At 28.4% G+C, this 17,098-nt stretch overlaps 2 protein-coding genes across 2 annotated transcripts; both read left to right on the forward strand.

Moving 5' to 3' along the window:
• Window positions 1-665: 665 nt before the first annotated feature.
• LOC126839101 (zinc finger protein 699-like) lies at window positions 666-3,289 on the forward strand (the record flags this gene model as incomplete). Its single annotated transcript, XM_050574140.1, has 2 exons — window positions 666-798; window positions 2,742-3,289. Coding segments are annotated over 2 exons (399 nt in total), but the record flags the coding sequence as incomplete, so codon positions are not given.
• A 2,482-nt stretch (window positions 3,290-5,771) lies between these two features.
• On the forward strand, window positions 5,772-11,142 carry LOC126839340 (zinc finger protein 875-like). The gene is made up of 4 exons (XM_050574619.1): window positions 5,772-5,795; window positions 5,903-6,166; window positions 7,493-7,499; window positions 10,656-11,142. The coding sequence occupies exons 1-4, from the start codon at window positions 5,772-5,774 to the stop codon at window positions 10,943-10,945; spliced, it is 585 nt and encodes a 194-aa protein (XP_050430576.1). The 3' UTR covers window positions 10,946-11,142.
• The last annotated feature ends 5,956 nt before the right edge of the window (window positions 11,143-17,098 follow it).

The raw sequence follows: 17,098 nt of genomic DNA on the forward strand, positions 1-17,098 counted from the left end.
TCGGTTTTACAATATTACACCATTATGTTTGTGAACAACTAAAATACAGTTGTCTTTTTTTAATGTCCAGTTTTGAGTATTGATAAAATTTATCGATGAACTATTAATGTACAAAAATAGACGACGCTTTATTATTCACGCATAATTTAAAGTTATAACTACGTGTTTCTTATCATATAATTTATGTAATATTGAATTTAGTAATAAATATCATAATATATATATATATATAATAATTACTCAATTTTTAATCGGTCTACATGTGTATATTTTATGTAAATAATTTCATAAACGCATGAATACGCTATTAAAGTATATTAACTAAGTACCAATGTTTATTAATATACTTTGTATGTTATTGTTTTATTGATTGTATTTCGGTAGCGTTTATTGCTAATAAACGACGCTTTATTGGTTTATCTAGCTAGTGTTAATAATTTACAATACATTTTTACTGCTTATTATTCATTAATTTTGAATGATTTTTATTTTGTTTTTCAAAGGTATGTTTTATTGACATTATCATACATAACGCTGAGGTTTTTAAAATTTATATGTATTTTTTTTTATTGCAAATCTAATTAGGTACTAGTTTTTTTTTTTTTTAAGTAAGACAAAAATAATGATAGCGTTACTTTGAATGAAATAAATTACTAACCGGCCATTTTGTTGTGGTGTATATTTTTCTTTTAGGTTTATGGATTGAACATATAGAAAGGGCGTTTAAATGTCCAAACGAGAACTGTAATAGAAATTACAAGACCAAACCTGGGTTGTACAACCATTTGAAATACGAATGCAATGTACCGCCGAAATTCCACTGCACTATTTGTAATAAAAACTTCAAACAACCCGGGAACTTTAAAATCCACATGAAATCCCTGCATCACGTGACTATGGTCTAAGCCCGCTAAGATAGTCAACTACCATGTTTGTTATATGGCATCTTATAATTTCTTAAGTTTATTTATGTATAAAAAAATTTTACACGGGCCAACAAAGGTTTTGTCGTGAGATTGATTCAGAAAGAATTATTTCATTAACTACCTATTGTTTTAAATATGACTTTTTTGTTAAAACTTTTAAATTATGTCTTTCAAATTTGTTGTTTTTTAACATTTCTTTTTTTATTATAAATTACCCATAATCACACTGTTTCTATATAATTTCATACAAACAAATGTCTGTTCCAACTAAGCAATGGTTGCTAGTGTCATGTGACGCAGTTAGCTTTGAAATCGGCGGAGAAGTAGGATTGAGCCCTGCCTAATAGTAACTAATAACTAACAAAGTACCTGCAAAGGCTACTGTATGTAAGTACGGTTCCATGACCTGTAAGCCCATTTTAAATGATAAAAATGGACAAAAAAAGAGGTGCTTAAGTGCTAAAATTGTGTGTAATCGGCCGACGTTTATATTGTATGTAAATCCTGATAAAAGAAATAATTATGCTGAATTTTATTTTTGTTTATAAGTTGTCATTACCAAAATACTTTTATTTATAAAAAAATATAATTGTCAATATTTTATTATTTTGTCTAACATCGTTTTGGAAGCTTTTAATAGCTTAGAGAAGATAAATACTATAAAGTCGTTTTCTCTCTAATTTCGTCATTGCCAGTGTCACAGTGTAGATAAGTCATTGAATCGTTCTGAACAAATCATAATATGTATGAGGACCTTAGAATCCAAGGAATATAAGTACATTTAAAAAAAAAAAATTCAGAAAAGACGTTTAAAAATTTATTGTGCGATTTAATAAACGTCTACAGCTTAACAGTAAAGCTTATAAGTCTCTGGCTTAAAACATATGTGTAAAATTAATAAGAGTCTATTTTAGGTATCTATACTATACAACCAAATTTCTTCAAAAAATGAGCTTATACCCACTTAGACTCACCGGCTTCCAGGGTCTTTCTATGCAAATCGCGAAGTTTAGTTTTATTAATAACTCAATTGTTACATTCTAATTCTAATCTCCTCACTTTTGTTCTCAATTCTCTCATAATTCAACTGTTTACCTCAGCCATCATCTTTAATATCGATATATTTTTTTCTCTGTTAATTAATTAATATTGTATTGTTAATTAATCATTATATTTGTACCGTTGTAATTACCGAACCATATTTGTTAATAAAAATAAGATATAATAAATACAAATTAATAAAATATAAATTATTTTACTGTAATAATCTATTTACGAGTTGCAATTTTTGAAAGATTGAAAGAGTTGAATGAAAGAGTATTTATTTCTTTTTGTTAATTATGATTTATAATTTAATAGTAATATATTGCTGTGTAATAAGTGTAGATAAAACACAGTTCCTTTTAACATCCTTCCAACGGAAGCTAATTTACATGTGGAGATCTCTTGGACATGTTTTCAAAGTTAAACGTAGATATTAAGATATTCTAGTATTAGCAGAAAAAAAAATTAATGCAGTTTTCTAGACGGTCATAAAATAATGTTAACATGTAAAAATCAAGTGGCCGTAAGTCAACATAAATCCAGTTAAAACGTCTTGTCTTTAGGTATGTGTTCTGTTTACAGGTAGTCAGATTATTTCCTGTATACAGATACTTTTTTCTACTTGATATTATAACATATTTTAGTACGCCACGCCACAGTTTAAGACATTCTAGCGCATGATTCATATTTTGATTTTCTTTCCTTATTATTATTTTTTGCCTACTGTGTGTCTTGCATTAAATCTGACTAACATCTCTTATGTGTTCGCAGTCGTTCGTTTGTTGTACAACTCGAAATCCGGTAGAATGAACAAGTATCCGGGACCGTCGGAAGACGGCCTTTACTATTGCACAAACAAATGTGGTAAGAAATATAAGTCAAAGCAAGCCATCAGTGTGCACATGCGATACGAATGCGGTGTAAAGCCAAAATTCTACTGCAGGGAATGCGATAAATATTTCAAGCAACCCGTCAGCTATAAGGCCCATATAATGAACGTCCACAAGTTCCTGGTCGAAGGTCATAATCCAAACTAGTGACCAACACGTTAAAGGAAAATAAGAGTACAATAAAAAATTAGAACATCATATCCTATCGGCAACTTTTGATTTTGTTATTAACTGGTACATATTGTCATAAATAACAACACACACTGTGCAGCTACGAAATCAAACGATGTCTTATGTATTATGTATTTTTGTTACTTTAATATTTTGTACAAAAATAACAACTAATAATAATATAAACTAATTATTACCTATATAGTTTATAAACCTTTCAAATTCTACGATAAACTTAAGCGTTTGTTTTGGCAAACGATTCTTTTACCGTGGAACAAATGCTATTGTATTCCTATATTGCGTAATAGTATTTTAGATTTCAAAAGATATTTTATTCCTACTTTATGATGTACGGTAATAAACTACATAATTATTATTGCATAATTTACCAACGTGTATTAGATATCCATCGGCAGAACCAAATGATTGAAAGATGTATTTTTGATCTTAACAAATAAGACCTATATTTGCTAATCATTATTATACTTGCAGTCAATTGTATATGATTATAGACTACGTACACTATTAAAATGGAAAGTCGTATCATAATATTAAATGTTGTTTAAAAAACACACTTTTATTTTAATTTAAAACATTTTTACTTTTTTTGTTAATAAAATAATTGTTTTTAATTTTTAGATCACTGGATTTTCACTTGACACATGTTCAAATTTCTGTGAACGAAAATATTCAACATCATATTATCGTCTTGTATTACATATAGTCCAGTGCGAAGACATGTCTTCATAAGAATGTCAAGTTTGCTCAAAACGTTATTACCGAAAAAATAATTTATTCTAACATTTTAAATGCAAGTATCTTAGGCTAAAATCATTGTGAAAATGTTATTTCGATATAAGTAAAATATTAAATATTATAATAGCTTTTATAACTAATACGTAAATCGTTTTTTAAGGGATAATAGAATACGGTTTCATTAGAAAAAAAAATGATCTCGTACCTTCCTATCATTTTAGTGATATTTTTCATTATTCCTGAATGACTTTATATTCATAGTTATATCCACTCATACAGTTCAAAGTTTAGAATAGATCTTAGTTAATCCATAATGGGAAATAACTTAATTTATACGTTTTTCCTGTATTCGTAAGTAGTATGTCTTAATTTCGTAACCACCCGGATACTTATTAATGATTGTTTTATTATTACTTATATGGTGTAATTTTAATACAAGATAAATGTATTCTTCTAATTTATTATTTGCTTAATGCGTATTACAAACAATAGTAAAAAATTATATGGTTATTATTAATTGTATTTTGTTCCATACAAAATAATTATTTATAAAAAACAGTTAATATTGTTTTGTTAATTAAAGCGGCTATCACGTATGCCCATTTTTAATTGTTCACTAATTGTATTTAAAAAAATAATAAAAATTGACTCTAAGAAACTTGATAGTTTATTTATTAAATATGTGTGTTGACGGTACTCTATTCAATTAAGCATTGCATCATGATGAAGTTGAACGAAAAACCTGATTAAATTGTAATGCGAGGAGGAGAAGAAATCACTCGTTTATTATAATTAAAATGGATTTTAAAATTATGTTGGCTGTTAAGATTTTAGTTAGAAAAAAGTCTGTATATTTTTTTTTTTGCTTATAAAAAGGAAAATTTTTAATAATATGTGTAAAAAAAATCCGGCATTCATAACCTATACTCATCCGAACTCGGGCAATAATAATTGTCTTTTAACATAATTTATTATAATCGTTATAGTTCTTTTTTACAAAAATTGTATGCATATTATTTTGTAAGTGTATTGCAGCACTTCTGGGAAAAAGAGTAACATTTGGCCTTTAGTTCCTCCATATAGTTGTTAACTACGCGAAAATTGTTGTACTTGAAATAAATATGCTTAACATTTTTTAAATGCTAGTAGAATGTTTTATTTTTTAAAAACTGTATTATTATTTGTTTTGTTAATTCTGTATTAATGATGCATTTTAGGATACAGGCCTGCGGTTAAACGAGTTGCAAGTAAACAAATGTCTGAAAAGAAAATGTACCCTTGTGTTAACTCTTGTGGTAGGATATACAAATCGAAACCAGCTTTGTACACTCATTTGAAATTTGAATGTGGAGTTCAGCCCAAGTTCCAGTGCGAATATTGCTTTAAATTTTTTAAGCAGCCCATTACCTACAAAGCACACGTCTTCAACATCCACAAAGTTATACGTTAAAATTATATGTCTAATACTTTGTAGTTTAATTTTCACATACAACTATTGTTGTACCTACTGCAGTAAGATTTTATTTATATTCACTTTTTTTTGTTGCGAAACACTTATATCCTAATACTGTGAACGTCTTATGGCTGGTATAAATATTATGCATATTGAACGGTGTATTTTTATTTATTTATATTTATATTCTACATTTATGTTCTAAGTGCAAAAGCAGTTTGCCGTTTACGTTTTTCCAACAAAATGTTTATTATTTACAAAAAAATAATGTTTATAGCACTCGTTTTTGATTAAATTGGTCATATTAATAATAATGGTTTATTAAAAAATTACACTTATTATATAATTATCTAAAATGTGTACAAATTGTTTATTCTAATTAGGTCGACTGATGGATTAATGTGCTGGATGCGCACCTTGGACTTGCATGGAAACCCTCCACATAAGTGATTCGGTTCTTTGGTATTTTGTTTTTTTATTTTAGTTGCATTTATCCGATTAGTACAATTTGATTTGATAGATTGTAATACTATGGTTTTCGCCATTGCATCTGCGGTAGTATAAACGCATATTTTGTAATATGACTTTGTGATTTGACTACACATGGTGCGTTTTCCCGCGACGTTTGTTTGTTGTATCCGGAAAACGCATGCATAATATAGTGTTGTTTTAACGATTGGACGTTTGTGTTTTTTCTTTTTTTTGGAATCGCAGGTTTCACATTTATTTTGCCCCGTCATCCGTGCAAGAGATGTGGCAATTCGTACAAGTACAAGGCGAACTTGCGGAGACACGAAATGTACGAATGCGGCGTTGAAAAAATGTTCGTTTGTAATTTTTGCGGTCGAAAATTTCACCAGAAAGCCAACCTGAACCGACACTGCACACTGTTGCACGTAGTTAGTGTTGTAAAAAATACATTTGATTGAAATTCTCGATAGAAAAAAATGTTGTACGCATACATTTGCATTAAAACAAAATTAAATACTGATTTGAAGTATACAAAAAAAAAAAATATACTCGAATAAATCAAATAAGCAAAGCCAAGAGTATTGTAGTTTGTACGTCATGTAATGATACATATGTTACCTTAGTTATATAGTAATTTGTTATCACGTATTAACACGTGTGTTCGTTTACGTTTGAATCGTACAAGAATAATATAATATAATTCAATAAAATATGCTAAAACTCATTTTTGTACAAATATAAGGGATTTATTCGAACAAATATTAGTTTAAATCATTGTAAAACATATATTTTTGAATACTTTTTCATTCGAATTGTATAAAAAAATTCAACGGTCTTCACTTACAAATTTGCCTTTTTCTGTTCGCCTCACTAATTTAACCAATAATCATAAAGTTATTATAAACAATAGAATTGACTTTTACAAAAATTATATGACTATAAAAAAATATGATTTCTATTTAACAAATTGTTGGTAATAATCAAATTTAGTAAAAAACTCAAGTGTTTATGATGTTGGATGAAAAATACTTCTTATTTTTAACATATTTCATAAATTACATATTTTAGATTTTTAACATATTGTTTAAACATGTTTTTAATCGAATGCTTTATAATATTGTACGTAATGAATTAATGTTATGACTTATATTCACTGTGCGTTTCGCGAATAAAATATTATAATTGTACGAATAATATTGTGTTATTCGAAAAATATTTTCAAAATAATATTGTTTTTACCGAATATTATTGTAAGAAATGATGTTGTCCAACTAAAATATATATATGTGTATTTATTAAAAGAAAAACTTTAAATACCTATTAACGGTTTTGCTTACAATGTTGAAAATTAAGAGGCTACTCGATTGCGACGACGAACATGGATAAAATATAATTGTGTGGTAGCTGATAAAAGTATAAAAGTCAGCCTGTATGTTGGTATACATAATGATCATTAAGATTATTTGGTATTCATTCATAATGGTTTATATGATATTTATCATATTGATAATGATGAATATATTAATAATAATATAATAATATAGTAATAATTATAATGTCGCTAAAAATGATCAGTTATAATTGTTTGGACGTAGAAAATTCTTGTTTATAGAAATTCGACTATTAGGGATGTATTCAAAAAGGGACAGAAGGTTTAATGCCGGACAACAAAATTTAGGGACTATAGTTGTAAATTTGGTTTTTTTTTTAAAGTAGTTTATTATTTAATGTTTATGGAAAATACTTTAAATTGTAGTTAAATTTCTAATAAATTGAAATAGGAGCGAGGTAATATCAATACCGAGGAGGTCAAGCCGTCAAACCCTACAGTTTTGCCTGTGGACATAAAATAAAAAGTACTATTACTCCAAAACCCAAATGATGAACGTTCACACCAATATTTTATCTTGCTTTTATTTGACCGTGTTTTGAAATACTTTTTGTTTTGTCTGCATTAACACGTCAAGATAAATACTGATTAGTAGGAAAATATTTAAAGCATCCTTCCGGCATAACTGCTTAGACTGCATAACTGATAATTATCGATACATCAGAACGCATAAAGGTCATCTCTGTAGAATCCATCGATAAATTGATTTTTGAACAGATAGCCTACAAAGCTTTCGTTATGAGAACATTTACGATGTCCCGGATACACCTGGAATGTTTATTTAATAACAATTAATATCCGCAAATGAAAGTAATTAACTGTTAATGGTGTACGTTCATTAATTTAACAAAATTACGTAGCTAAACAAATAGTTATTTGGTACGAGGAGCTCTCCGGGTACATTTTAGATCAATCTCTGTGGCTTCGATAGTGCTTGCATATTACCTAATTGTATACATGATTGTTAAATTGATCGCCCAGTAGTATCGATTTTGTTCACCGTTATTATTGATGGTAATATTATGTTTTTATTTCAGGTGACCTTCACGGGAGGTTTGTTTGCCCGAATCACTGTGGACGCAGTTATAAAAGAAAAATCCATCTCAAAAGGCATTTTACACTGGAGTGTGGAGTTATACCTAAATTCGAGTGTCATGTGTGTTTCAAACGTTTTACCCGAAAGGAAAGTTTGTTCGGTCATATGAAAACGTCCTTGCACGAAAACATCTCATGATATTGATAATAAGGCAATTTTTTCATCTTAAATTGGCACTCCACCTTACAAACAGGGTGATTCTTTTATCATGAACCAGCCAATATCTCACTGTGTTTAAGTAATAATTGATTTTTTTTTTATAAAACGTGATCTCAATTTTTCACAATTGTTTTTGTTTTACCTCCTTCCCAACTTAGTTTTTTTGATAGCAACTTTTGAAACTTAAACGGTAACGCATATATTTTATTAACTTTTTAAATTGAGAATAATGTACGAAAAATTTTGACTGGTCGATAACCAGTTTTGGATAACTATTTTTGAAGTTATTAAATTTTCTAGTTCAGGGCTGGAGGAATTATTATTTAGTATTATTTTTATCTGCGCGCATTTTCCAACCCCACTTCCCTTCCCATCCCAATTTTTAAACTTCAATTTAAAAAGTTTATAAAATATACACGTTACCATATAAGTTTCAAAAGTTGCTATCAAAAAAAACTTATTTGGTAGGGGGGTAAAACAAAAAAATTTGAACAATTGAAATCACGTTTTATAAAAACATTATGAAAAAAAAATCAATTATTAATTAAACCCAGTGAGATATTGACTGGTTCATGATAAAAGAATCACTCTGTATAATGTTAAAAATTAATATTTATGATTAAATATTTGTCTTAATATCATTGTTTTAAAACAGTTCTGAATAACAGTAGTGTGAAACACAAGATTTAATAATTTCAATTAAGGCAGTGTATATTATGTAAATACAACTCGTTAAAATCCCGTGTCATTTTAGTAAAACCTATAGAAATATTTAACAATACTTTTCTATTCAAGAGTGTGCTTAAGTTTTAAACAATAAGTTTGATTAGTATATTTTAAAAAAAAATTGTATTGTTTTTATTTCTATTTTAATTATATTGTGAACAAAAGTTTTCATTCTTAATTTATATAGTGTAATTTGCTAGTCTTAGTAGCGTACCTAAGTTTTTTTTTAAAATTGTTAATTGATCTAATTGACTAATTCATTGTTTATATTAGTACTTCTTTTAGTCTTTTTAATTATAAAAAATATATTTGTATTTTTTTTTGATAATTTATTTATGGATCAACATTTCAAAATATCTAACTTAAACAACTAGTAAACATTATGTGATAATCAAAGAAGTTCAATCTTTATAAAATGTATGATTACTTTCGATATTTGTACCTAAATATAACTGATTGTATTTTATATTTCATAGGCACCTTAGTCCAGTTAGAACTTAACTGATATAATAGATAACTGAATTAATTAATTTATAAAAATAACGGAAGCACAATATATTGATTGATGTGATTAGTGGCAAATGTGAGTGATTTTAGGAACGAATACACTACTGGAGTAGTACCCTTAAGATACTGCAAAACGAAAGTCTATATGACAGTAATGTAATTTAGAGCCTCGTTAAGTAGGATAAATGAGTGGGTAAATGCGCTGTCGTTCGATAGAATTAAAAAAATAAAAACAATTTCGCCAAAATTAAAACTTTTTTTAAATATTATGAATTATTTCTTGTAAGTATTTAAATTTATTTCTTAAAAAACATGTTTTGATATCTGTTTAGAAATTTAGAATACTTTAACAACAAATATTTTAAGTTGACTTTTAATATTTATTTTTATTATTTACGATCAGCTTAATTTTCATTAAAAATTAAAAACAAATAGTATTATAAATAACTAAACAATAAAATCGTATTTCATTTTCGTGTTGGTGTTTAAAAAATAGTTTAATCCACAAATCATTTTTGAGTTATACATGTACACACAAATTGAATACGATTTTCCAATTATAATAAAAATGAAATAAAGTGTTTATATTTTGCTGTTTTCGTTATAATAATTATTGTTTTTTTGAGCTCTAACCTGCATTTTTTTTTTATAAAATGTACTGCTGTGAGGCTAAAGCGTCAAAATTGGTGTGGCAAAATTTACCAGTTGGTTAGTACTAGACACGAAAAGACAGAGACAAAACAGGCGTAAGCTGTTTATAAGAAATGACAAGTAGAACAGACAATCAAGCACAGTATTATTTTTACAGTTCCGATAAATGTTAAATAATGTGTATGACTAAAATTGTTTTTTTGGGCAATATAATATATAGGTAATTTATATCAGCGTACTGATCTCGATAATAAAAAAATCAAAACTTGAAAAAATGTTTGTTTGATTATATTTTATGTAGAGTGTACAAAGTTATATGTGTTGAAAATTAGTATTTGTAAATTGAACGCTTGACTTGGACAACATTATGAGTGCTTATAGTGATGGTTTTGCAATATTATTTTGTTGCTTTTAGAAAACCGATGGGTGTGCCCAAAAAGCTGCGGACGTAGTTACAAGAACAAGAAACATCTTCAACGTCACTTATTCGAGTGCGGAGTACCACCTCAGTTTAAGTGCGACAGGTGCGATAAAACATTTAAGCGCAAAGACCACAAGAAAAAACACGTTAAGTGTTGTTCCGAAGGGTCAGAGTTTTTTACATGTGCCATTTGTCTGAGGAAATTCGGTTACAAGTCCAACTGGAGAAATCATATGATATTCAAACACAACTTGACCGAAGAATGGATGTACAGTGCATTATGACAAATACCTTTTAATAATTTTTGTCATTGATACGTTGCACGAGTGACGCGCCACACTTTTATTAACCATAGCGAATTAAACAATCGATATTTCACTTTTTAGTTTTCTTAAAATTATATATTATTCTACCTTTTCCGTTTCTTTGATAAGTATATATTTACTAAGACACTGTATAGACATAATAATTGTCCATATTAAAATTGTTAATGATATAATTTTGTTTTTATATTTTATAATATTTTAATTAGATAGGTATAATTTATGTTATCATTCCAGAATTGTTAGTCATTTTATAAAGTTTTATATATCTAATTATTATGGTAGTTTGTTTGTAATAGCCGTTTGCACCAACTAATAGTAAAATTCATGTATAGCTGTACGCATAGTTTCAGTGTTGTTAAACTAAATGTATGTTTTAAGTATGATTAGTGCCAACACACATAAATGTATTATTTGTTAACACAATTAACTTATTTGAGGTATAATGTAAACACTAACGACAAAGGCTAGTATTTTTTTTTGTACCTATGTATATTACCGGTAATAATTAATATACTTAAACCTGCCATATATTTTTTAGCTTTGCGATTCGAAGTAAAATAATTTATAGTAATATTCAAGTTTTACTTTTTAGTTGCTAAATTGAAAATAATTTAAATTTGCTAAAATGTTATTCTTTTCAACTCTTGTTAATCGAATAAACTTTGGCAATTCGTTTAACTTGTATTGTTTTAATGATCTAATCATTAGATTCTATAATTTAACGACCGGATGAAATCTCGTGCGTTACAATATTACTTCCTTTTTTCAATACCTAACGTATTTTGCTTTGATAAATTATTGTCAGTGCGTTCATTGTCTTATAGCTGTAAGTGGCACCGTAAGCTAGTTTATAATTGCACTAGCATATTTCATATTTCATGATGTCACACTGCTGCGTGTCGTGTAGCTGGTTATTATTGTTTCACGAATAAAAGCAGGGTGTTAGCTATCGGAAATATAGCCACGTATTTATCAACCGTTTTTACACTGGAAGGAGCCTATGAGGCGCGTGACTGTATTTGAAGCACATTTTAAGGAAACTTACCAGTATGTACCTTTACCGTCCCGTAGTATGCATTAACTGTTTCAGTTACCGTGGTCATCAGAATTTATAAACAATTATTATCAAAAAAAAATCTAAAACTTTGTTAAATGTGCTTCGAATATTATAAGTCATTGTTAACACCGTTCATTGTCAATATAATGCGATGCAGACTTAACACTGACCACTTGTTTTTTTTGTTTCAGTCGTGAACGGCAGATATTTTTGTGTCAACCAGTGCGGCAGAAATTATAAACGTAAAAACGACATGATCCGACATTTACACAACGAATGCGGCGTAGAGCATACACACGTGTGTAGTGTTTGCCACAAAAAATTTCCATACAGATGGCAAATTAAACTTCATATGGGCACCGTTCACAAACTATTGATAAACCGTTAGAGTGCGATAATTTTTTTATATAAATATTATTTTTAAATGAAACCAATTTAACGATTTGAACATTAGTAAATTGAACTGATTAACGATTAGTTGCTATTTTTACTTTATCAGAATAGTTACAAAATACTCAATTCAAATTTGTACAATAAGTTAATGTAATTATTAAAAAAAATACTTTTATCCGTGCCAGTGTATTTTCTTTATTGAACTTTTTTTTAAAAAATATTTATATGTTTTTTTTTTAAATGTATATTAGATAAGACGTTACCACTGTTTTTTTAGACTGTTAAGATGATAATTGTGCAGGGTGTACGTGGAAAGGATTATAATTAAAATATATTATTATGTTATTTGGTAACATAATAATTAATTTTTATTTTAAGAGTAAGCAATAAAGACGGAAGTATTTCATTACGCTTGATTTGAAGTTTTTGTTGTCAATAATAAGTTATCATTTTTGGTTTCAGATTGACATTTAGTAAGTTAGATTTTTAGATTTACCGGTTGACATTAGCCTGGTCGGAAGAAGGAGGTACCTAACACAAGCTGACTGATATATTTTTATATTCAAAACAGTCGGACCATAGTTACATATTTTGAAGATGTCTTTGAATTCTAGATGTTGCTTTATATTTGTGTGGATCATCATCTATAATGAGTCATCTACGTACAAAAATATTTGAAAAGTTTTTAAGAAATATAACGTGTATAAACTTAAACTAACTTTAAAAAAAGTTATATTGTTCCTTGGGGAACACCGGCTTCTCTGTTGGATTAATTCAAACTTTAAAATATTAAAGAAATGTTTTGGTTTTTCCGTATTTTTAAATTCGTGGATATGTGAATGGTATATGATCGACTAGTACCATAATAAACAAAATAAAACGGCCTTGTTTTTGAGCTTAAAATACCTATCAATAGCTTTTCATCCATTGTAGGTTTTTAGACTTATAAAATTAACACTGACTTTGTGGTTTTTCGTTTCAGTGGAGAACGTGAGATAATTTTGTATCAACCAGTGCGAGAGACATTATAAACAGAAAAGATATGATTTGACATTTTCACAAGTGTGCGGCGTAGAGCAATAAGCACATGTGTGCCACAAAACATTTCCATATAGATGGCAAATTAAACTTCACATGTGCATCGTTCATAAACTATTAATAAAACATTAGAGTGGATGGAGTTTAAATATTTGTTTTAATCATGCCTTTTTTGTACTTGAAACTTGATTGTGTGTGGTTATAATTATTAATTATACTGTTCTTTTTCTAATCACTCTTTTCCTTGTTAGTTAGTTATTCTAATTTATTGTTCTAAATTTTCTTTGGCAATATTAGGAAAATCTTGCTGATTTTGGAATAGTTGTAGTACTGCTTTTAGTGGCCCAAACATATTTTTTTAAGAGGAGAATTTGTCGTATCGTTGTTGTAGAATTATTAACCGATGTTCTTAATAACTTACTATTAACTGTACTTATGTTAACATATTTTATACGGTTCTAAGTAAAACAATGTACCGAGGCTGCAGTGCCAGTTTTCTTAATGCAATTGATGAAAAGCTGTGAGTGGGGTAGAAGGGTAGAAAAATAAAATAAAAGTATTTTATAAAAAAGTGTTTCACTAAGTAAGAAATTCTACGCTTCATATTATTTTTAACGAAGGGAACGTCACCCCACTTATGTTTTTGCTTATTATACGCGTTTTTAAATATATGCCAACAGTGGCGCCGAACCTAAACGTGAACTGCGGTTGCTTCATTAAATAACACAGGTAAACACATTATGTTGTCTTAAAAATTAACTTTATTATTTACTGACATGGGGATCTGATTTCATGACCTTAGCGAGTTAAGCATTTAAACAATAAAATAAATCATTATACAATTGAGGAAATCTGAATTTTGATGGATGACATAAATAAATACCGTGTAATGGAATATACAATAATAGGAGCATCTCTAAATTTTAGAGTCAGTCTAAACAAACTGATATTATTTTAAAAAACAGTGTACCAAATATGTTTTACAATAGATCAAATTTCTATGGCAGCCAATTAAAAGTAAAATATAGTTGTCTTCTGTAATAAGGGTTGGTAAAATACTATAAGGAAATCAATGCTATGAATAATGAAATATATTCCAACAAAATTATGAACTTTTAATTTGTTTTTAAGTCCATCTAAATACCTTGGTTTCTATTAGGATTAATTAACATTGACCGTGTTTTTATTTTAAGATTATTTCTGGTTCTAAACATTTTACGCTAATTTAAACAGTCGGAAATTAAGACTATTACTTAGTAATTTAGCTTTGATGTATTAATGTATGAGCTATATGGGGCTATTAATGTTTGTTTAATTTGACAGGCTTCGTATTGCGTTTTATTAAACAGTTGCTTTTATATTATTCTTCAATGTATCTAGGTGGTGTGGTGTTCTCTTAGTTCAATTTTGTTTAGTTTACATGGCTCAAGGAACATAGGACCTACTAGCCGCAGTATCGCTTATAATATTAGATGTTTCGTCATTGCTGCACGAGCATTTTTTGTTTTTTATTAATTTTTCTTTTTTTGTGATTTATATAAAATGTTTTGCTGTAACGTTCACAGAGCGAAACTTCGAATGTCCGAACTGTAGTCGGTTGTACACATACAGTCGAGGACTGGCCAGGCATATGAAGTACGAGTGTGGTGTCGAATGGAAGTTTCCGTGCGAGATGTGCAACAGACCGTTCAAACGCAAGGAACACCTGAGAAAGCACATGATGAACATTCATAAACTTAATATGTTCTTTTAAATTGTATACACGAATAATAATAATAATAATATACCTAATAATTTATGTTTTATATTATCTATTATTTTTAAAACATTTTTAACGTCTAAATTCAAATACAAATTAGTTTCTCGTTATTTACTGAGTTTCATAAACTAGCCTATAGTTGATCAATAATGATAATAATAATAGTAGTAGTAGTATATTACGATGCCTACTCGAATGGAAAGACCGACTGATAGACGGCGTATCATGTACTTAACTTATTATTTACCATATCAAATATTGGTATGATTTCGAGTAGATTAATATATATAGATAGTTTTTATATTGATTTGTGCCCGGTAGTTAGGTTTTTTGCATAATTAGTTTGTCGAATTTTGAGAATTGTTTTTAAATTGTTTTTTTTTATCCATTTTCCAGTATATTATTTCTAATATGGTTTTTTTCCACGTGTGCTGTTTAGAATTGAATTTATCGCTGGATTCGCCCAACCATTGGCGTCCGTACGTTTGCGACAATCCGGGATGCGGTAGGGGATACAAATACAAAAGTGGTCTGTTTAGACACGTTAAGTACGAGTGTGGCAAAGAACCGCAGTTCCCGTGCATCGTGTGCCACAAGAGGTTTACCCAACAGCAATCGCTCAAGTCACACATGATTTACATACATGGGTTTCCCATGCCTACGAAACAGAACAATGCCGTCGCAAGCCCGGCGATTGGAGGTGCACGATCAAAATGAAACTGGCGTGACTATTATAGCTACAAAATTGTATTCTTCCTATAGTTATAATGATATATAAGTCTTCCTCCAGCTAACATTACCTTCATACTCGAAAATTTAGCCATAACAACGGATATGCCCTTTTTAAATACCTTATTTTGTACGCCGTTAAGCGCAACTCTTGCTTCCAAACTTGAGGTGGTTCACTGTTCACCTCCTCGCATACACTAGTTTCCGGTCGATTTCTTTTTTGAAAAAAAAAAAACAGAAAACATGTATGCATTTTTATTTTTTAAAAAATATCTATATTTTATTTATAATTTGTATTTGGTTTTTGTTAAAGTAAGTTGGCATTAGTAACTGGTTAACTGTTAACCTACCTTTATAACTATATTTTAAGTTATATTTTTCTAAAAATAATAAATCTAAAGAGTGTATTGCGTGATGTAGTAAATTACCGTGTAAAATTGTTAAAAATGCGTGAGATACCTAATACATATAATGTACGTTTATACTTGATAGTTTGTAAATAAGCTAATAATCAATTTACAAATAAAAAATTGTTTTTATAATTTATAAAGCTTTTGTGTGTAAAAAGGAGGAGAACCTGGATAAGCACATTCGAAGGTAATCGATCCAAGAAGGTACAAATTTAAATAAGATATTAAGACTATTATTTTATATTAAGATATTATTTGTACAAATTTTCTAAAAAGAAATCGAGAAAAAAACTTGTGGTTTTACATAATATAACATAATAAAATACCTAAACGCCCTAGGTACACCACAAAAATTATACTTTCCTCAGCAGTCTTGTATTTCGGTAATTATATGCTATCATCAACAGCATTTACAACAAACTGAGTGCTTTACAAAGGTTTTTTATTTCACTGAAAGAAAGTTTTTAGTTTCAATGAGTTATTATATTGTTATTATTTCATCTTTCTTTTAATCCTGTAATGTTATAATGTTTATTTTTTTTAATTTCTACAAAATTGTCTCATTGTTTAGTCAAATATAAAACTACTTTGTACAGCCTCTAATTATTAAACGATTATGTAGTCAGAAATATAATAATATAATTATGTACTGTAGAAGAATAAACCAGAACATTTTATTGCAAGAACTTATTTGGTGGTTTATTATATTTTTATATATGTTATAT

The sequence above is a fragment of the Adelges cooleyi genome, unplaced genomic scaffold, assembly GCF_023614345.1.
Source record: "Adelges cooleyi isolate 19-005CV unplaced genomic scaffold, UGA_ACOO_1.1 ACOO_flye_CR_arks_rails_tigmint_CR_PRNA_30, whole genome shotgun sequence".
NCBI lineage: Eukaryota > Metazoa > Arthropoda > Insecta > Hemiptera > Adelgidae > Adelges > Adelges cooleyi.

Coding starts and splice junctions, on each gene's coding strand:
- LOC126839340 (XM_050574619.1), top strand. CDS start 5,772: ATGGTTTTCGCCATTGCATCTGCG. Junction 5,796..5,902: donor TTTTCGCCATTGCATCTGCG/GTAGTATAAACG, acceptor TGCATAATATAG/TGTTGTTTTAACGATTGGAC.